Source organism: Alligator mississippiensis, chromosome 6 (genome assembly GCF_030867095.1).
Source record: "Alligator mississippiensis isolate rAllMis1 chromosome 6, rAllMis1, whole genome shotgun sequence".
Lineage (NCBI taxonomy): Eukaryota > Metazoa > Chordata > Crocodylia > Alligatoridae > Alligator > Alligator mississippiensis.
The window spans coordinates 99,067,129-99,087,985 of NC_081829.1; the positions used below are offsets into that span (position 1 = coordinate 99,067,129).

The window sequence follows — 20,857 nt, forward strand, 5'->3', positions numbered from 1 at the left end:
CAGCTGGGAGGGGCCCGAGTCACCCGGACACGCTGTGCTCTCACTGGGCACAACTTACCTGGGCAAAATGTGCACGCCCAGGTAGGCTGGCAGGCCCGTGCCCCCACGGGTGCCAGTAGCCCCCGTGCCCTTGCGACTCCACGCAGGGCAGGGGTGAGGCGCGTGGTGGAGGGGTCAGAGCACTGGCCAGCACTGCAGAGACCCAACCACAGAGCCTGGCTCTGCCACTGATGGCACCTTTGTCCTCAGGCACTTCCCCTAGTCTCCTTGGGCAGCAAGCAGCTCCCTGCGCCCCCACCATTACCACGTCCCCCCCGATGCCGATCTTGCCCCCTGCGGTACTGGGAGATCTGGGGGGATCCCGTGATTCTTGATGCTGCAGGGAGCAAAGCCGTTTGCTGACACCTTCCCAGGGCGGGCGTGCTTGTGAGCACATGTTCCTGGGGAGCAGGGCCTTGCACACCCCTGGGGTGGGTGAGCCACCAGAGCCACTGCCCTTGGTGATACCTGAGCACCCCAGGTGAGTGGTAGTGCATCGGTGAGTGTGTGCATGTCTGCGTGTGTGAGCATGTCCGTGTAAACATATGTTAGTGTGTCCGTATGCCTGCTTGAGAGTGTGTGGGTGTGTTAGCATGCCTGTGCATCTGTGTGAGCATGTATTTGCATGGCTGTGTCAGCGTGCTTGTGTCTGTGAGCATGTTAGCATCTCTGTATATTCGTGCATGTGACAGTGCCTGCGTGAGCACATGCTTGTATGAGCATGTGTTAGCATGCCTGTATGTCTGTGAGCATGTATGTGTGTGAAAGTGTTAGCATGCCCGTATGTCTGTGTTACCACGTGTCTGTGTTAGTGTGCCTGCGTGTGTCAGCATGTCCCTGCAGTCCTCACAGCTGTGTCTCGGGGGGCAAAGTACCCTTGCAGCCAGCGACTCGCCGGAGAGGCGGTGGCAGAGCAGGGAACCGAGCCCACGGCTGGTGTCCTGTTGGCTAGGCCACCCTCCTCCCCTCGCTCCGGTGACCCCGAGCGCTTGTCACCTGAGAGCAGGACCACGTCCCTCCCAGCTCATACACTGCATCATCACGACTATCCCTGTCCCGCCGAGCCACGTCAGGCGTGTGCACATGCACATGTGCACACATGCACGATCTTTGCACACTTTTAGCTTTGTCGGCAAACCCGGGCAGCACAGAGCAGGCCTGAGGCACGAAGAGACAAAACACAGAGACCGAGCCCAGAGCTGCCCCCAACCTGGTGACCCCCCGTCCCAGCAGGGGCATGGAGCGTGGTGGGAGAAGCCGGGCATATTATCCGCTGGTATCGCGTGGTGCCTTTTAACATTTACCCTGTGGCGATGTGGCATTTCCCTTCTCCCGGGTTTTACGATCCGCAGCCGCGCCGCAATCTAGCTGGCTTTCAGCCTGCCCTCGGCGACGGGGTAACCTTTTCCTAGAGCCAAGAGTCTGTGTTTGCTTTTGCCACAAAGAAAACAGAGCCTGCAAGAGGCAGCTCTGCAATTAGATGTTCCCCCCCACCTCCTACTACTTGAGCTCTTAATATTTAACTAAATAGCGACAAGGCAACAGCACACAAGGCAGGGTGGACTGTTTCTCTGTCCGGTCCCCCACAAGGAACCAAAGCCGATGATAAATCTACACAAACGCACATGAGAGCCTCCTCTCCCGTTGTATCTTCTCCCAAAAAGCCAAAAATAAAGCTCATTAAGAGCCCTTGATTATGAGTGTTGCTGCCTAGATAGAGCTGAAATCATTTTGACCCCCAAGCTGTATTTACTCCCTATGCTACATTTCCCTTGGATTCCTTTCCCCGGGGACATGTTTAGATCAGCTGATTTCGGTGCTTAGCACCGAGCCTGGCGTATACCGGTACCTCGAACCTGCCTGCGCGCACGGGTAGCACCGACCCTGGACGAGATGCACCTGGGGACCAACCTGTGTCCAACTTAAAGCCGCGGCAGGCCCGTCTCAGGACTCCAGCTGCTCTAATTCCCAGCTGCAAAGACACGGGGCAGGAGAAATGTGTGTGAAGTGGCGGGATCTGGGGGACATGCCTTTGCAGAGAGGACAGGATGCTGCAGTATGGCCAACCCCGAGTCCTCAATAACACCCAGAAAAAACAAGCCAGAACCTACCAAAATGAGAGTGTCGCAGGGCACCTTAGTGCCTGCTCCTAAGAGAGGAGAAACTGCCAGGGAGAGAGCCCTGGCAGAACCAAGTGAGCACAGCTGTGGGTTGCCGGAGCAACCAAGCGGAGCCAGCTGCCTGTAGGGGCGGGGCCTGGCCCTTATAAAGCCCAGGGCTGAGGCCAGGCTGGCAGTTCCCTGCCAGCAGCCGGAGAGGCAGGAGCTCCCTCGGCCGAGAGATGGGAAGGAGCCTAAGTAGCAAGTACAGCTCATGACAGCCCTGGAGGCTTGAGCTATGATGAGGAGTTATGGCCAGGCGGCTTGCATTTGTGTTACAGCCTAGGGGCTTGTGGTTTTGCGTTGTGTTTGTGTTAGTACACCCGGAGGCTTGGGTGAGGCTGTAGGGGTTGGAGGAGGCCTCAATCACAGGGACCCCAGAGAGTGTGGGGTGCCCTAGCGCCAGGAGGGCGCATTATTGTTCATAGCGCCAGGGAAGGCGCAGCTCGCACACCAGTGCATGAGCAACTGGCGGCGAGAGGCGCGGCCAGTGGGTCGCGGGCGCAACCCATAGGTTGCGGACGGGGACTGAGACCCCGGATTGCGTGTGGGGGAACATAGCCCCCCGGCCCCAGGAAAGGGGCGGTATTACTGAGTAGCCCAGCGTGGGCGCGGCGAGCCCCAGAGAGGGGGAACGCCATTGTGTTTTATTGAGTAGCCCAGCGTGGGTGCGGCGAGCCCCAAAGAGGGGGAACGCCCTTATACGTTATTGAGTAGCCCAGCGTGGGCGCGGCGAGCCCCAAAGAGGGGGAACGCCATTGTGTTTTATTGAGTAGCCCAGCGTGGGTGCGGCGAGCCCCAGAAAGGGGGAACGCCCTTGTGTACTATTGAGTAGCCCAGTGTGGGCGCACGGGCATAGCGAGCCCGGCCGCAGGCTAGTGCGGCAATCCCCCTCAGACCAAGGCAGGGCGCTGCGGTTGCCCCTGAGAAGACGGGGAGTAGCAGCGCGGGGAGCCAGAGTCAGGGAGGGTATCCGTGCGGTTGGCCCATAGGACCGGAGGCCCGCTGGAGAGTCCCGAAGCGGAACCACACCGGCAGGGGAGGCCCAGAGTGGGCCAGGCGAGAGTCCCAGCAAGAGGCTGGGCCCGAGAGAGGGAGCCCAGGGTGGGCCACAGTAGAGGGACAGACCGGACAACATCCATTACATCTGCGAGGCTTGGGGCGTGGTATCAGGGGAGGTAGGAGCCACGCATAGCCCATAAGGCTAGGGTGCTTGGGCAGCGCCCATTGTGCGGGGAGACCCACGAGGGGTCCAGGAGCTGACAGGCCCGAGGTAACACAAGGCAGCCTCCCTATTGCATATTCCATCAAGACGTGGCGGGCGAGAATGGAGGGTGCCCTCGGGCCGGAGTAGCGCGGTGAGAGGGCCTCAAGGAGATCACGGCCCTCCGCGAGGACCCCGCCGTGACAGAGAGATTTTGCAACTGTTGAGCTGGTCGAATAAAAGGCATCGCCTCTGCCAAAAGTTCTGCATATCTTTTTGCCTGCAGACCAGCACAGATAAAGCCTGTGTCCCTGCGTAGCAGGAATGAAGCTCTTTCAGGCCTGACCCTGGCCGGTGGGAGATCCCCGCGGCCGGGGCTAGATGGCGCCATGCTCCCGTCCTGGGCGCAATCCTCTGAACGAATCCACCGGATCCCAGCCTGGAGTCAGCGCCAAACTCGGGGGCGCCCGGATTCAGGATTTAGGCAGCTAATACCAGCAGGCCTGGGGTGGGGGGGGATTTTAGCCAATGCCAAAAACACACGGCCAAGGGCAGCCAACTGCCTGGGGTGGGCTCTGCTGCACGCAGCCCGAACGGATCCGCTGTGTGTCATAGGTCCTGCACTGCTAACAGAGACTCTCACCTGGCCGACGTGCCAAAGGCTTGGGCTTTCTGGGCCAAAGCCTCTGGACTTTGTCTATTATCATCAAAGCTGTGATGTGAGAAGTAGCAAGAGCCCGTTTGCTCCTACCCTGGGACAACCGTGGACAGATGGCACCTGAGCTGGTGCGACTAATATTGGCGTTTTGTCCTTGGTTCTTCCCGGGGTAATTCTGCGGTGGCCTGGGGGACGGCACCTTTGTTTAAGGGCCGCAGCGTCCTACGCTCCCTTGTTCCCCCGCGCGTGAGCGATTAGGGGCTGGGACAGACCGGAGCGGCTGCCGGTGCTGGGGGAGACAGCGGTGCCCTGGTGTAAGCCCGTGGCTGCGGGGAGCAGGTCGTGGGACGGGGGCACAGCTGCAACCCCCTGGTCCTGGCAGACAGGTGCTCTCTGCACCCCGGACTAAACCGGTCTGCAGGTACAGAGAGGAGCGGGTCCAAGCTGAGCATCGCGGGGGCCACTGTGAGACCGAACCCACACGGTCCCGGTGGCTCTGCTGCTCCGGCGCTGGCCCCAACAGAAGCTGGCGGTGCCGTTCAATCGATCGCAACTCGGAGGAGCCACGACCTGCATGACCCTGGCCCAGTGGGGTGTTGCTCCGTGCCTCAGTTTCCCCTCCCCTCTTCTGTCTGAGCTCTCCTAAAAAAGCAGCATCTGGCTCCCCGTGCGTTTGGGCAGCACTGAGCGCCCCACGGCTCTGACCTCTTTGCTGCCTTGTACCACGGGTCAGCTCTAGTGTAGATGAGGCGCCTGCAGCATCCGGCCTTCTTACTGCTGCATCCAGTGGTCAGGAGCGGGGGGGGTAAATTGACCACTGGAGTCATCTGAGACTTCAGCAGAGCAATGCGGGGACTCGTGGGCTGCAATCCTGGAGCGCATTGCTAACGAGGGGGTCACCCCACAGCCCCAGCAGGGAAGTGCGGCCCCACTGGGGACAAAAGATGCAGAGACAGTCACTCACCCAGTCACAGACGCCTGCACCGGCCATGCCCGAGTGCAAGGCCAGCAGCTGCCTCCAAACCCCGAGGCGCAAAGCATCTCTCAGACACCCGCTGGCCTCACTTCCCCAGCCCCCCTACACCTCCTTGCTTCTTCCCTGGAGCGTTCTCTCATGAGCTTCGCCTCCCATTTGCCATTTGGCTGCCCTGCTCTGTCCCATGAGGCCCTGGAAACCCCAGACCTGAGAAATTTAGACAAGGGGGAAAACCAACCAGCCCGGCCCCCCGGCTGGCCCTTTAGCACGAACACAGGACTCGGCTTCACGGGAGGCCGGAGCAGCACTGGACAGGGGTGATTTAGGAGTAGCAGTGCATGGGTCAGACTGGATGACCCCCAACATCCGTCCCAACCCTCTGAGTCTATGATGCCCATAGGCAAAGGGGAAAGGCGTCCTAAAGCCGTGAGGCCGTGACTGGGGCAGCGCGTGGGAGACGTGAGCACGTCGCCTCTCGCTTGGCGATGCTGCCGATCCAGCACGGCCAAGCAGCAGCGACTCTAGATCTCTCCTCCATCGATGCCAGCAAAGGGTCTCGCGCACGCAGGCCAGGGGGGCTGGTGCTTTCCAGAGTCCGATTGCTGCCGAAATTCCCGAGACCCACCGATTTCTCGGCCCCGCTCAGCACGAGGTTACACAACGGTCCCGAGGGACAGGGCCAGCGGGAGCAGGGGAGGCGTTTCCTCGCCGAGATGGAGCGGGTGACAGTCAAATGCCCCCGCGGCTCCTCTGCTCCGGGCAGGCGGCCAGAGGAACTGAGTAAGCACGAACCCGCGGACACAGCTGTCGTCAGATGGAAAACAGAAATGCTGCGTCTTTCATTCCCGGGCTGGGCTGGCGTCTCGCGTGCCTGAATCGGTGTGGGGGACAGGGGGGAGATTGGCTTGGGGGGGGGGCAAATGGGGCTCAAAGTGCCCTCCCGCATTGCATGTGGGGGCACAGCCCCAGCCCTGGCAAGAGGAGCAGGCACGACGCATGAGAGCAAGCCACAGCCTCTTTCCCCCATGACACCACCCATCTCTGGGCTGCGCTACGCCCCCTCCCCAAGCAGGGGGGAGATGAGGTAGTCCCGGGGCTCTGGGTCCAGAGGGTTGGGAGGGACGGGGGGGGAGTCCTGCACCCTCTCTAGACACTCGTTTCAGCTCCGACAGATCGAAGCTCGTGCTTTGGAGCAGGAAGGAAGAGCCTTTCGGCGGGGCGGCAGGAGCAGGATGGAGTCTGGGAGGGACTGAAGCAGGGATGCAACGCTGAAGGGAAAAGGGTTAGTTTCTGGAGGAGCGTCCCCATTTTGCTGGCTTCAGCGTAGAAATAAAATCTTCGACCCTGCCCTGCAAGTGTGTGAACCCCTCAACCGCGTGCATGCATCCATCCACCCAGGGTGTAAGAGAGAAGCCCTGGATGTCGCTTGGACACACAGGGGCCGGTCGGGAATGCAGGTTCAAGGCAGGTGACGGCCGGAGGTCGGAGACACCGCCTATCACCGCGGTCTGATTTTGCCTCTGTCACAACCAGGATCTGGTTTCTCCCCACCTGGCCTGGGAGCAAGTCGTGGATGACGGTTCACGCGGGTGGGAATGGGCGAAGTGCCCTTTGCCTTTGCACGACTCGAGCTCCTTGGGTTCTGCAAACAGGTCTTGAAGCCATTTGCTTAATACACCAAACACTGCAAATGCTATTGTGCCTAGGACTCCTTCCCTAGCCAGGGTCTACCGAATGCGAGATATTACAAGCACGGTCCCCAGTTCAATGGAGACCAAGGAATCGACCGCAGGGCAGAAGGGATGATTAACTGAGGAGCAGAAGCCCAAAGTACAGCCAGAGGCTGATTTAGATTCAGATTTGGCCCCAAAACTGCCCCTTAGGGTTTGGTTGAAGGAGGTTTTCACCCACTGACTTCCGCTCACACGCTGGGATGCGTGTGATGTGGACAAAGACACGCAGCGCAGAAAGCTCCCAGAGCTGGAGGATAGCAGCGTTGCCTGCTCACGGGCGTCCTACGCCGGGGCTGACACTTCTTTGTACGGCACCTGTGCTTCTCCGGCAGGGCACTGCTGCGGGGCCACGTTACTCGCAACCCTTCTTGCTCGTTTCCACTGCTGCTTCCTCCAGATGAGGTATTCTTCGCTCGTCCTTATGCGATGCACTGATATCCCTGAAACACCCCAGAAATGATCCAACTTTGATGGGAGCGAACAATCCCTACACGTCATGTTTCACTACCAACACAATCTTTCCGAAAAGGTGCATTTTTAAAGTGACTCTCGTCATCACCTATTACGAACGCTGCCGTCTTTTCTGCCTCTCCTTGTTTGAAGCACTGTTCACACATGGACCAGCACTAAGCCTGCGGTGCTACGGAATAGGCTTTGGTGAATGTAAATGTGATTGTTAAATGTGCAGGAAAAGCATTGAAACATAATCTGTCCCCAGATTTTCCTCCCACGAGCCACCATTTACCACCATTTGCTTGGACTCAGAAAAAGCCCTGGTTTTGTAGGTTTGGGTTGTGTTTGCTTCCAACTTGCAGACAATCCCAAAGGTCACTTCCTTGAACCCGACAGCTGCCTTTGGCCAAGTGATATCCAGTCAAAGCCCATTGCCATTGTCTGAGCTCTTACCAAAAAACGGAGAAAGGTTGAAAACAAGGAGAAGTGTGACAGCGGGGCTGGATGTCACCTTCAGATCTACAGAGCGCTTGTGCCACGCTCCCTGCCCGGGCATCTGTGCAAAGTGACCTTTCCTGGGGCATCTTAAAAGATAGTCTGGGATGACGACTGCAACTCGGGAACAAAGGGACTTTCTACCGCAAGAGAAAGGTGGCTCAGAAAAAAAATGAAAGCGAGTGAGAGTCCTTTGTAGCCTTTTTGCCGTCTGATCTTTCAAAGCGGCCCGAGAGGTATTGTTGAGCAAAGAGATACGGGTCCTCTCACTGCTCCGTCTTACCTTAGAAATGTCAGGAATAGCATCTCCTCTTCCTTTTGCTTGGAGGGAAATCTGGCGTGTCCAGAACAGGAGCCCCACTGCTTCTAATTGTCCCGACCAGCTGGCCCTTCAGTTAAAGGTGCCGTAGACTATTCTTTACCCACGCCGGCACGCTGCGCCCTGGGACAGGCTTTCACAAACCTAAAAGCAGGTGGCAGGTCGTCCCCGGGCGGCCTCGCGTACCAAACGCAGGTCTGATCCTACCAAACACAAGAACGGTCCCCGTGACAGAGTTGCTCTGAACAGACGTACGAGCACGGATCACATCTGCCGCACGCAGGGAAAGATGAGAGGTGCCCCAAATAACCCACCTTTGGCTCCCCACATCCCTGCTCCCCACGCCCCCTTGCATCTGCCCATCAAAGCAGCGTTTAAGGGCAGATATTTTTTTTTCTGTTCTCAGCTCGGGAAATGATGCGCACGCAGTCGAGTTATGAGAAAAGACTTTATATTTTGGTTTCCACCTTATTGAAAACTGATTTTGGTTTCAATCAATCACATCTGAATGTCTGAGTTCAGGTTTCGGTATTTTTTTTCCCGTAACAGTAATGATCTGGACGATCATAATTAAGAAAGGGGAGAAGGGGGGAAAAAAAACCCCAACAACAGCAACAAAAAAACCCAAACAAACCTCAAGCACGATATACAGTCCGAGTCCTGCCCTTTTTCCACAGGGGCACTCCAGGGAATGTTAGTTTTAGTATTTGTGTTTTCCTTCGGGTTATTACTAACGAAATCGCTACTGTTTAGTAAAGCACAGCTACAGTAAATTTTCTTGCAGTCTTACAGCAGGTTTTGTATTACCAGTAGATCACGCATGCATGCACTGCAGTCACACACACATACGCTCACAGACGTTATACAGTAGCCAGTTGCCACCAGAAAAAAAAAAAATAATAATAAAGGAAGAAAACAGACATTCGTTTCTTTGTTTTTTAAGTGGTCAACGGTAAAAATCGCACCAAAACTTTGGATTGAGAAGAAGAAAAAAAACAAACCAACCCAGAACGAATGAAAGAATACTGCACAGGTCTTCCACGTCCGTGCGGCACGTCATCCTTTCACCACGGACGGAGCGCACGTCTCCATTTGTTCACCATGCGTCACTGACACTTGAAGGCACGCTGGCCAGAGCCCTGTTCTTGATTTTGTCGTCTGAATGAGAGCGTTGCCCAAAAGGGGGCCAAATAAAGCAAGCCGTCCCTTTGGCAGCACGCGAGTTGAACGTCCTTTAGAGAGACCACAGTATGTGGAAAGGCAGCCCAGCTGCCTGGAGTCTTACCTCCTAGCTGTGCTCTTAGAGGCATTGCCTGAAGGAATACGTTTAAGGAAAAAAAAAAAAGCCAAAAAAGTAAAAATCAAAATCTGCAATACCCTCGTTTCCAAATTGCACGTCTTAGACTAACATTCCCTCTGGAAGAAACTGGTCCTTTGGTTACCAGCTTCAAGCGGGCCGTCTCCTTCCTACCTGCCGTCCTAATCGCTGAAGCACCAGGAATTACAGCGCTGGGACCGACTTAAAACACGTATCGTCGGGGCAGGAGAAAATTCGAAGACAAAAAAAAAAAAGAAAAGAAATCCTCCCTTACGGGTCTGAATCCAAACCAGAACTCTTGGGCTGCTGGCTGCCAGGACGATCAGAAGCTGCTTTGCTTCTGGGAAGACACCTGGAGGCGGGGAGCCACAGCGTATGTTCCTGATCCTCCCAGGCTTCGACTTGCTGAGCTTGGCTGATTGCAAGAGAAAGCAGGTTTTTTTGGGTCAAAAAAAAAAACCAAACAAAAAAACAACCAAAAACGCTAAGAACCCGTCACCAAAATCATCCCGAGGAACGACCCAGTCTGCCATGGCTTTGCTCGGACATGCGAGAGCCTCCCCCCACCTCCCCCCGCGCGGGCGTGATCGAGATGCAATCCAGGCGCGGGTGCCTCTCCGCTGAGCAGTGCTTTTTGGGAGAGTTTTCCCCAAACGACAGCTGGAAAAATATAAACCAAGGAGAAGAAAGAAAGAAACAAGGAAACAAGGTTGCGCCACCTTTCCCTTCCCGACGGGTTCAACCTCGATCAGATTCTCCCTTCCGGCTCCTCCGCTTAGCTGGGAGAGCTGTTGGCCTGAGAGTCCTGCTCGTTTATTGTGTTCAAGAGCACGCACACCGGCTGCCGGGGCAGGTGGTGGTGGCCGTGTTCACGGGGCTGCTCCTCGGCGGCGCCGAAGAGGCCCCCCTCCTCCTCGTCCCCGTGGGAGCGGCCGCTGCAGCTGTCGCAGAAGTCCAGGGGCCCGTCCAGCGCGTCGTCGATGAGCCCGTCGTACTCCTTGAGGTCGTCACCGTGGTGGCCGCGGTTGCAGACGCACACCTCGATGCCCGAGTCGCCGGTGAAGCGGCGCTGCCTCCCCGGGGTCTTGTCTTTGGCCTCGGGGATGGCGCCGTTCTGGTCTAAGCTCTCCGAGCCGTAATCCTTAAGCAGTTCCTCTTTGCACTCCGAATCTTTCTCCGGGTAGGACGTGGGCTCGGCCGTCTCCTCCAGCTCGGCGCCGCCGCTGGAGTTGCCTGGCTCAAAACCCTGACTTTTGGTGACCGCTTGCTGCGTCTGCGGCACGGCGGGCTCGGCATCTCCGAGGCTGGGAGGCCCGGTGCCGTCGACGCCACCGTTATTGCTGCCGGGTGCGGCGGGAGAGCTCTGGGCTGGCTGCAGGGTCCGTGGGGCGTCGGGGATTGTGCTACTGCTGCCTGCTGGGCCACACTGCTGATGTAAGGCACTGTACGGTGGGGGCGGGGTCGGCGGTCGGTTCACCACTTCCTCGTAGGGGGGCAGCAAATAGTTTGGCAAAAATCCTGAAACGGGGAGGCAGAGAGAAGTCATTAGTCTGGGCATGGAGTTGCCCGTTGCAAATGACAAGATAGGTCACCGCAGCTCTCCAAAATCCGCCCTGACAGAGAGGCAGGGAAGTCCCCCCATGGTGGAGAAGGGGAAACTGAGGCACGGAGCAGAAGTGGCTTGCTGAAGGTCGCACGAGGGCTGAGCAGGGAACAAAAGCCAGGTCCCTCAACTCCCAGGTCTAGGTGTTGGCTATATAACCACCCTGGACATAGCACCACGCCATACCCGACAAGGATCCCGTACCGGGCACAGGAAACAGATTACATGACTTAATAGATCTGCATTTTCAGCTTGGACGGCGGTGCCATCTCACGCATGCAAGAGGCAGCAATCGCCATTGCAATAAAGGCCTCACCCCCTTTTTGTGCGTTAAGGTTGGACTCAGCGTTGCTGGGCAGGACCCGAGTCAAACGCTCTCGTCGTGGCAGCCGAGGGCGGCCGTGACCAACGTATTTAAAACGTCTCCAAAACCTACAAAAGCTTTTCTACGGGCAGCAAAACATCCCGTGTCAGCATAACGGGCTGAATCAAGGGGGGGAAAAGAAGCACTGTTTCCAGTGTAGTGTTGTTTTAAGGCATCAGGGCAATTAAAGTGACGCCAGTCACTGCACTCACGGCAGCTCCCAGGAGGGCGCTGGAAACCCAGTGCGGTCGAGTAATCAGAGCGCAGGGCTGGGAAGCAGGAAGATCCCAGCTGAGTCATCGCCTTCCCCCGACCTCGGGAGACCAGCTTCTGTCAAGCCACTTCCTTCCAAGCCTCAGCCGTGCAAGCTGCACAAGCAGATATAAAAGCAGGAGCGCCGATGCAGCCGGGCCCCAAACGGTGCTAACTGCGGTGCTTTTAACACCTCCCCGCAGCTCTGGATAGCCCAAAGGCTCTAAGGCCTGGCCCTGCAAGGAGCTGCATAATAACAGTGCTGCACTTGGCACAGCTCTGCTCCCAGACTGGACCGTGCTACGCCCTCCGGGCAGCAATCGCTTTCCTCCCTCTGGCTAGAAACCACTGTGCAGGAGGCGGTCCACTCTGCACCTAGGAAGGTCGACATGAAGTACGTACGGAAATAAAAGGGGAGGGCCGAGTAGTTGTGGGCTTCCCGGTAAGCGATCAGGTTGATTTCATGCTGCCGCTGTTGGGCTTGGAGCCGGTGTTTGGCACGACGGTGATGGCAGACGCAACAGCAGCTTAGGATGATGATGATGGTCCATACCAGCCAGAACCCTGCAGGCAAACAGGGAGGAACAAAAGCCAGTTATTTCAGAGGACAAATGGGGAATGCGAGCCACATAACATGCACACGGACAAGCCGATATAAAGGGATGATGGGACAAGGCACGAAGCAGCAAAAGTTTCAGAGTTAAAGCCACGAGTCCTGAGGACGCTGCATGTACTGCTCGAGGCTGCAAACCACGCAGGTTCCAGTTAAGTTTGGCAGCAATGTACTGGGACCCTGGAGTGAACTGGGAAGCGCTGAGCATGCACTGGTGCTATGGAGAGGAGGATGCTGAATGGTGATGCTGGGAGATGCTGGCTGGGGGCACGAGGCCGCGCTGGCCAGGCACCGTCACCCCACAGATCCCCCCTGCTGAAACAGGTCTTCAAGCCAAAAATAAGGCTAGAGCTGTGAATAGCAGAACATGTCAGCCCCAAACCACCGGACAGACCCTTCGCCTTCAAAAAGGACACCGGATTTTATCCGTGCAGCAAGACCGACAGGACTCGGACACATTACAAAGCTAGTCAAACACTTGAGGCTAGAGAGAGAGAGACTGTTCAAGGTATTTAGACATCTAATTCCCATTGAAATTTGGCTTGTGGAACAGGGGGACAATAATTATCTTCTGTGATAAATACTTCTATCCAAATCACAAAGAAAAAAAAAATCCCCCTGTGATAACGTAGGAGAGCGGAGACTCCAAACACAGGGAAAAGCAGAGCTTGTTTCTCGCACAAGCTACATTTTCTAAGCTTGAAGACACGACCGACAAAAACACGAAAACCCCTAAATATTAAAACAAGTTTATTTTTGCATCTCTGTCTTACAGACTCTGAAGTGAAAACAAAACCACAGGTGCAGAATATCTATTTTTCCACTGCTTGTGGGTTTTGTGCTTTAGCACAAATCGTATGAGGTGTCTTTCCAGAAGTGAAATTCAAATGCCCGGACGCTGCTTGAATTGTACGTGATCTGCTGGAAGATCAACATCACAAAAGCATTTCTAGAAATGAGTTGTATGCAACATCATATTCACACCCAGCTTAGGGGACTTCATCCCTTAGACCACAGCGCCTATGAAGTAACTGCTTTAGACTCCTGTTATTTTTTAGTCTAATTTTTGGCCTGCATCATATACTTTTTAAAGATATTGGTAGATCAGCAGCTCTGTCTTTTTAGATGCAAGACACCCCTTGCCAGACTCAAGGCATCCCTTGGAAAATGCCACTCTTAGCTTTCACTGGTTCCTTGAGGATGGAAAACACAACAGGGCAGGTCTTCTGTTGCAAAGACCTCCGAACGACCACAACGGGTCAGCATGTTTTTGGCACTCTTGATTCCTATTTGAAATCCCAGGATTTATCTTGCGAACTACGGGGAGGTGTTTGCACACTGAACAGTGTTAACGTGGCATACCGCCCTGGAAAGGATCTCACGGCACCCTGGTTGAGAATCGCTGCCTTCGATAAATGCTGACAGCACGTCACACAACCGGGTTTTTATTCGAATGGGAACTTTGCAACTGATTGTACTCACACCAATCCAAAATGACATATCCTGATGGTAAAAAGCTCGTTTCTGAGACTGTACGAGACTCGCAGAGAAGTAGGGCTGGAAGGGACCTCCAGAGGTCACCTCTAGTCCAACCTTGATCATCTCTGCCGCCTGCCTTCAGACCCTCTCTTTCTCCGCGTCCTTTGTAAAACGTGGAGCCCAGAGCTGCACGCAATACTCTGGGCGAGGAAGGAGACACCCGGGGGCATCAGTAGGCGACAGGTTTGAATTTAACAACTGCACAACTGATTGCAGGTGACAAAAAAGAAAAGAAAAATCAGGGATGGGAGTGAGGGTCACAGATTAATCACGGGGGGCATCGACAGTGCCCACTGCCCCCTGGACGAGTCCAAGGAGCCTGTGACCATCGAGCAGTGAAACTCTGCCCAGAGATGTGAGCGGAGGAGTGACAGGAAAACAGTGCTGCCGGGATGGATGGACGCGCGGTCCGACCCAGTACGGCCCTTATTATGTTGTACACGGTCTAAAAAGCGTCGTCCCTGGACCACGCTGACAAAACAGCTTTCCCGTGCGCTTATCCTTTCCCAACTACTACAGCTTCTTAATCAAGCAGCGTGAAAACAGATTCACTGTCATGCATTTTATCAGCTGTTTTCCCCAAGAACGACCGACGTCATCGCTGATAAGTGGCACGTACTCAGTCGAGACGTGCTGGAGAGCTGTCACGGTTAGGCAATCTCAGCGGTAACAGAAGAGTTTGGCCTATAGAGGAGAACTTGCCTCATCAAGGCCTACATGCAGCAAATTAAAAGAAGAAAAAGTTTCTCTATCAATCCTCTATTCCCAAGGAATCTGCTGAGCTTTGTGGACATGCCAATACAGACCCATAGATGCTCCTGGGGTGATGCACGGCTTCTGTGTAACAACAGGCAGCAAAACACCTCCAGCAGTCTAGGGCAGCAAAAAACAATCGCCCCGTTTACTCCTGGTTTGCTGTGCAGATAATTAACACCCAGGTTCCTACAAAGAGGGTCGCGAGCGTGTCCATGACTCCAAGCAGTCGACACCTCTCGGCCGTTTCTCACGGGGAATCTACCGAAAGGGTATCCACCGGCTAAGATATGACGGCAAGGGTTCATTGACCCTTTCCGTGTCGGTTCCTAACAGATCTGGTACTAATCTTAGTAAAAAAGATGATATGGCTGCAGATCATAAGATCTTTAAGTCCTAGCAGATTCTTAGCGTGCTGACCGTACAAAGCAAAAAGCAATGTGGATAAGGTTATGTGGTGCCATTTCGCGTGTCCTGCCACCGCAGTTAGGGATTGTTCCACTACTGGGCACATTATGTGGCCTAATCTATGGCCCTGCCAAGGTTTTCTAGTGTGAAATCCCTTCAGGAGCTGGGAGACCAAGAGACGTTCTGTGGTTTGTGTTTCACCGCAGCCACACGTGTCTTGGTCGGTGGAGCAACTCCTGGGCAGTGCTATTGTGCGGGTTTATTCCCATGGTGGGGTGTTGCAGCAGAAGTGTTCACCCCGCGGCCTGTCAGAGTCTCAATCGGCTGGTCCGGCTGAATCCTTGGCGGGGTCGAAGGCTACGAGCTAAGAAGCCCACTAAGATACATGGTCAAGAGGATGCCCACAACTGGGAAAGAAAGTGCATTAGGGCATGAGTGTCCATGAACGCACCTCCTGTCGACTGGTCTGGAGCCAGCAATGGCGAAAGCATGAACAGAAAGAGGTGCCGGATCGTGCACAGGAGGTCATTCTTTCTGGGGAAGGAAGGATATTCGCTCAACTCATGACCGGTCCACTGGTAGGACACCCACGGGGATCAGAAACAGCAAGGGGATGATCCGATGGCTGCTGGCGGTCCTGGCTGCCACGCAGGGTGTACTGCGAACTGAGCCGGGGAAACAGCTGCACTCTTAATTTAGGGAAGCACGCTCGGGGCGGGAACAAATAAAGACCATGCGAAGGGCCAGGCTTGCCTTCACGGCAGCTGTTAGCTCTGGTCCGTGCGCTGCGGTTGAGGCAGCATGCCGTGAAAGCAACCACACGGCTAAGGACCAGGGCAACTGGATTCACGGCAGAGGAGGAGCTGCGGCTTCAAGTGCCCCAACCCCAGAGCATAACTAGCGTCAGCAGAAGTTGAGCGATGGCCCCCCCAATCACCCCCCCCTCGGCCAAAGCACCGAGCTTAAAGAACCACTTTCTTTTTTAATACATTTTGCATTGACAATCACAGAGGAAAACTCCAAGGAAGAGGAATGTGGGGATGCATCTCACTGCCAACCTGATGACACCCCGGGGTAAACCGCTAGTGGTTTTAATAAAGTACGACAGGTTGGGATGGAAACATGCTTTCCTTGGAAGACCGGCCAGCCTTTTCTTGACCTAGGGACTCGTGGCATCGAGTTCTCTTAATTAAGCAGGGAAGAAATTGGCTGGTCAAGTTCTACGTTGAAACGCGGCGTTGTATGGAAGGGACTGTCGAACTCAAGGACATTTCCAGTTGTCAGTTTAGGAAAGAGTCAAAAGTTGAAGCCCTCCCTGTTCCACAAACGGCTTAGCCCTGAGAAGCGCTGGCATCCACAGCATGCTCTTGGTGAAACATGCCAGCAGGCTGACGGCGAGGCCATCCAAGAGCATTTATTGTGTCAGACACACAGCCAAGGAGTTGAGCTTGGCCCGAAACCTCTGTGCCAGGTAGTGTCAGAAGCTTTTAATAAAAGGAGCCCTATGCCAAGAGCATGACATGGGCTTCCTGGATGCCATCAAGCACTGCTGGAAAGCTGGAGGAGCAATACTGGGCCAGGCGCTGCCAGCACGGGAGCTCAGCTAAGGATTTGCACAAGCTGTAACTCCGCTCCCAATCTTTTTTTGCTTCTGCAGACATCTGCACGCACGTGGAGAGTATGCAATGAGAGATGGGTCGGTTCACTATTCTTCCCATGACAGAAATCAAGGATTAAAGACACAGAGCCACCTGGGCCACTGGCCACAAATTTGCCCGATCTCTCTTTTTTCCCCCCAAGGCATTCCCTATAGAAACAGTTCTCCATGAAGGAGGGAGAAACGTTTTGTCTGACGAGGGACCGGATAAATACCACGTCCGCCAATGCCGATGTTCCCAGCAGCAAATCTCAACAAGGGAAGCTCCCTTTGTCCTGTGCAAAATGGAAAACATGTTTTCTGTAATGTTCCAAGGGCAGGAACAGAATAATCTGCCCTGGAGTTCACAGCTAACTTGGGCTACTGCCACTTTTATTGGCAGGAAGCTCACAAAGGCCAGGCCAAAATACGCTGTTGAGTGCTTTTCTGTCTGCTTGACAAACCTGCTGGGTAAGAGCCCTGGCTTGACAGTATCGGGTTCAAACAGAAGGGGAAATGGGATGGTTTCATCGACTCAGAGATGCTCTTCCAAATGGCACTCTTCCTCAAAAAAAGAAAAAAAAAAAAAGGAGCGTAAGCTCATTCAAGAGTCGACGTTCGCTGCACCCGAGAACGGGATTATTTGAGTCGGCACTGGCTCCCCCGGTGCGCTGGCGTTTTGTGGCTGGCTTGCAACAAGCACTCTTGGTCTCGGGGCCGCTGTTTCAGGAGGAGGCGGCTTCAGTCAGGAGTGTCCCTTGAGGAACTTCAATTTGGACTACATATGTTCCCGCACGCCATAAAAGCTGCTAAATGCAGTAAATGTTTGCGGACAGCACTGGCCAGAGAAGGCCGAGCAGCTCTAGAAACTCCAAGTCCTGTTTACTTGTCCTCGAACAGAGCTGCTGACCGAAGCATGGGGCGAGAGACGCAAGTGGCAGCTCGTTTCTAACCTTCAGCACAGTGGTCAATACACACCCGATGCAACCACCACGCCAAATGAAGACACGTTACACGGCTCCGAAAATCCCTGCTTTACTCTCCTTCGAGTAGAGCCAACACGACGCAGGCGGGCAGCCGCCCCCCGCGAGCTCCCACGCCTCCCTCCCAGAGAAACGATCGACAGATAAATAACGCCTCGGTATTCCAGACTGGTTGCAACAATGCAAAGCCGAAACCGAGATGTGTCATCACCCACCTCTGATGTTAGCAGACTATAAATTAAACAGCTTCAGTTGGATCCAAGGCGAACGACTAGCTTCAGATTGCGACCGAGCTGCCCTGGAAGGTGTTTGCAGAAGGTTTTACACAGGCAAGGCTGGGTGCTAAGTCCGAAGCCCAACAAGAGAGATGGAGGGTGGGATGCGACTATGAAGAAGGGATGCCGGCGAGTTATTCTGCTATTCCTTGGCGGTGAAAGACGAGAGATTAGAACAGCCCAGAACAGGCAAAATGCAGATGCCTATATAAGAAGGCTCTTAGTACAAGGGCCCATCATCTCCTCTTCCTCCCGTTTCTTTGCTGCTCTCACCAAACCACATAAACGAGTTTAACATGATTTTGCCAGACTCTGACTTCCTGGAACGGGCTATAGATAGGATGAGGAAATAGCGTTGCAGAAATTGCCACATTTAACTTATCCCCCGTTTAGACTGGACTACTGCACAGCCGCGGAAACCTACCGCACTGGGCTGCCAAAGGTAAAGATGACGGGAGATGCCAAAGAAGAGAAAAGTCAAGGCAACCAGCTGGAGGGCTGAGCCCAAAGCAAGGAGCAGGACAAACCTGCCACAGAAGAGCAGGGGTGAAAAAGCCAGGAGAGGACAGATGCATGACTTCACCGTCAGGGAATCAGAGTTTGTTGCAAACTCTTGGAAATGAATCTGGGTCGGAAAGCCGCCGGGAACGCGCGTGGTGCAGCAGCTGCTAGACTCTTAGACACCAACGAGGTACGAGCTCTGCCCAAAGTCCCTGGCTGAGGGTTTGCTTTTGGGGGGAGGCAACACCCCCAAACCCCCCACACTTCGTACAGGGGGAAGGTGCAGATGATCAGTAGGAACAGATGCCAAAGTATAAACCCTGCTGCGGGCAGATGGAGAACTTCCCCTCTCTTCCTTCTGCTCCCGGTGCCTGGATATGAAAGCTCCCCCCATTTAGAAACGAGGCGCTTAGCCTAATTAGGGACCTATCTAAGTCGTGGCGACACAAAGGGTTTTTCACAACTTGCTCATTGGCGTGCAGTCACCCACGTTTTATGGTGGCCCCGCCCCTTGGCGCTGATTGGCAGAGACCGGGGAGGGAGGAGGGGGAAGCTGCCACCTTGACTGCTGGCTACTCTTCATGCGGCCCCGCCCCTTGGTGCTGATTGGCAGAGAGGCCCCGGCAGGGAGAAGCGGGATGAAGGGAGGCCGCCATTTTGACTGCTGGCTGCGCCGCCCTACCCCTCGGCACTGATTGGCGGAGAAGCCCCAGCAGGGGGAGTGGGGACGAGGGGGCAGCCGCCCCCACTTTAATAACTAATGAGATTATTTGTTGGGAATAGTTTTCGTTTTGTTCAGTTTGTTGTTGTTGTTGTTGATGACGACTTCGTGGCCAATCCCGGACTTCGCAGTTTCCACGAACGCCGTGAAACCGTGAATTAAGTCGGCCCCTAACCAGAAGCAAGGGAAAACGGGGCAGTATGCAAACACCTTCAGCAACCTACTTCTAGCGGTCCCTGCCGCGTCCGTCGCGGTGCTGCTTTGGCGATGCTTTCCGCCCGGGATCCTCGAGGATTTTAGACAAAAAATGCCGGCTTACACCCGAGCAGGCACTCGCTCTCTCTTTCAACGATGGACAAAGCCCACTGCTGTTGGATACCCCCTCCCTCCACTTTCCTTTCACAGATCCTCATCTCAAGAAAAAGGAAGGGTCTGTTCCAAAAGTGAACTCTTCATCCCGTTTTCTTCTAGCCACATTGCAACTTAAAACTGAGTCTTCGTGCATTCAAACTCTAGGGCTATGTTATTTGGCAACCAGGCGCTGGATTTTTGTTTTAATAAGGGGTGGGTGGAAAATGTGAGCGACGCTGTTATCTAATTTTAAACACAGCCCATCCACCTGCTTGGCATATCAAGTTCTTTATTTCTCCGCTCCACCCCTTAACAAAAATACATTGATTTTGCTTCCTATCCCTCCCTGCTCCCAAATCAGTTTGCGATTACTGCAGACCTTGCTCGGTGCCGGTTCTTTCCAGAACTCTTCCGACGACCTCGCTTGGAGACCAAACCTCCCTTCAACTCGCAAAAGGGCAACGAGATCCTGTTCCTGAGATTCCTTCCCATCAGCCACAACACGGGATTGTGTTACAGGAGGGACGTCTGGCCAAAAGACTCGTTTTCTGCATGCTGCACAAGGAACCGACCCCCTTCGCCCATCCCTCCTTCCAAGCCAATGCGGTAAATAAATCAAGGATCTGACTCAGCAAGACCAGCTAAAAGCCGTGGGCCTCGTTTTCCAACGCACAGCCGTGCCAGGGGCTCGAAATGGCCGACACATGTTGCAGCTTCTCTAACGCAGCCTCCGCACCTGGCTCAAGTCGAAGGCTTTACCAAAATCAGTAACGGGCTTAAAGTGAGCAGCTACGAACTGGAAGCTATTTAAGCAAATCCCTCCACCGATGACGTGGAGGGCTGCTGCTTTCCAAAGGGTCACTTTGCTGCCTGAAATAATAGCTATTTTTTCTCAGAGTGCCCTTCACCTTGAAGGATCTCAAAGCACGTCCCCAGCCCTACAGAGCACTTGATGAACAGTTCGGCAGATGTGCCCAGAGAGCGTGTTTGGCTCCATGATCTCAATCTCACTTCGAGAAAGCCCCACATCTTATCTCCAGCTATGGAGAACTCCAGCTAGCCCCTGGCACCGTTTAGGATGTGCTAGGACATTGTTCATGCGCTGAAAATTCAGGACCGGCGTTAAAGAAAAAGACCAAACAAATTCTCTACAATGACATGGGAGTGACTGGGCCAATGGTTTTATTTCTAACACAATAAAAGCATCTCTTAAAAGGCATATGGAGCGGTTGCACGGATTTCCCGCAGAGCGCAGCTGTAGTTGAGGGCTCGGCCACGTACGTGGGACCGCGTACGTGTCCGTCTCGCCTACGCTCCTTCCCCCACAAATGCAGCCACTCCTTCGCAAAGAGGCATGGAAACTGCAGGGCATGCAGCACACGGAGGAGATACAGGACGAAGGACATGGGGACATGGCCCAGCTTTCTACAGAAAAACCCTGAGGAATCTTTGTTGGCCGCACAAGTTGTGAATGAAGACTTTCCCTCTCCCCTGTTTCATCCAC

At 54.6% G+C, this 20,857-nt stretch overlaps 1 protein-coding gene across 4 annotated transcripts in view; it reads right to left on the reverse strand.

Moving 5' to 3' along the window:
• Nucleotides 1-8,470: 8,470 nt before the first annotated feature.
• Nucleotides 8,471-20,857, reverse strand: part of WBP1L (WW domain binding protein 1 like) — a 71,600-nt gene continuing 59,213 nt past the window's right edge. For all 4 annotated transcript variants that reach the window (XM_059730207.1, XM_006278709.4, XM_014595628.3 and 1 more), the window contains 2 exons: nt 11,976-12,137; nt 8,471-10,872 (listed from right to left, as the gene is read on the reverse strand). In XM_059730207.1, the coding sequence (XP_059586190.1) occupies nt 10,130-10,872; nt 11,976-12,137 (905 nt within the window). In that variant the 3' untranslated portion in view covers nt 8,471-10,129. The remainder of the gene's footprint in view (nt 10,873-11,975; nt 12,138-20,857) is intronic.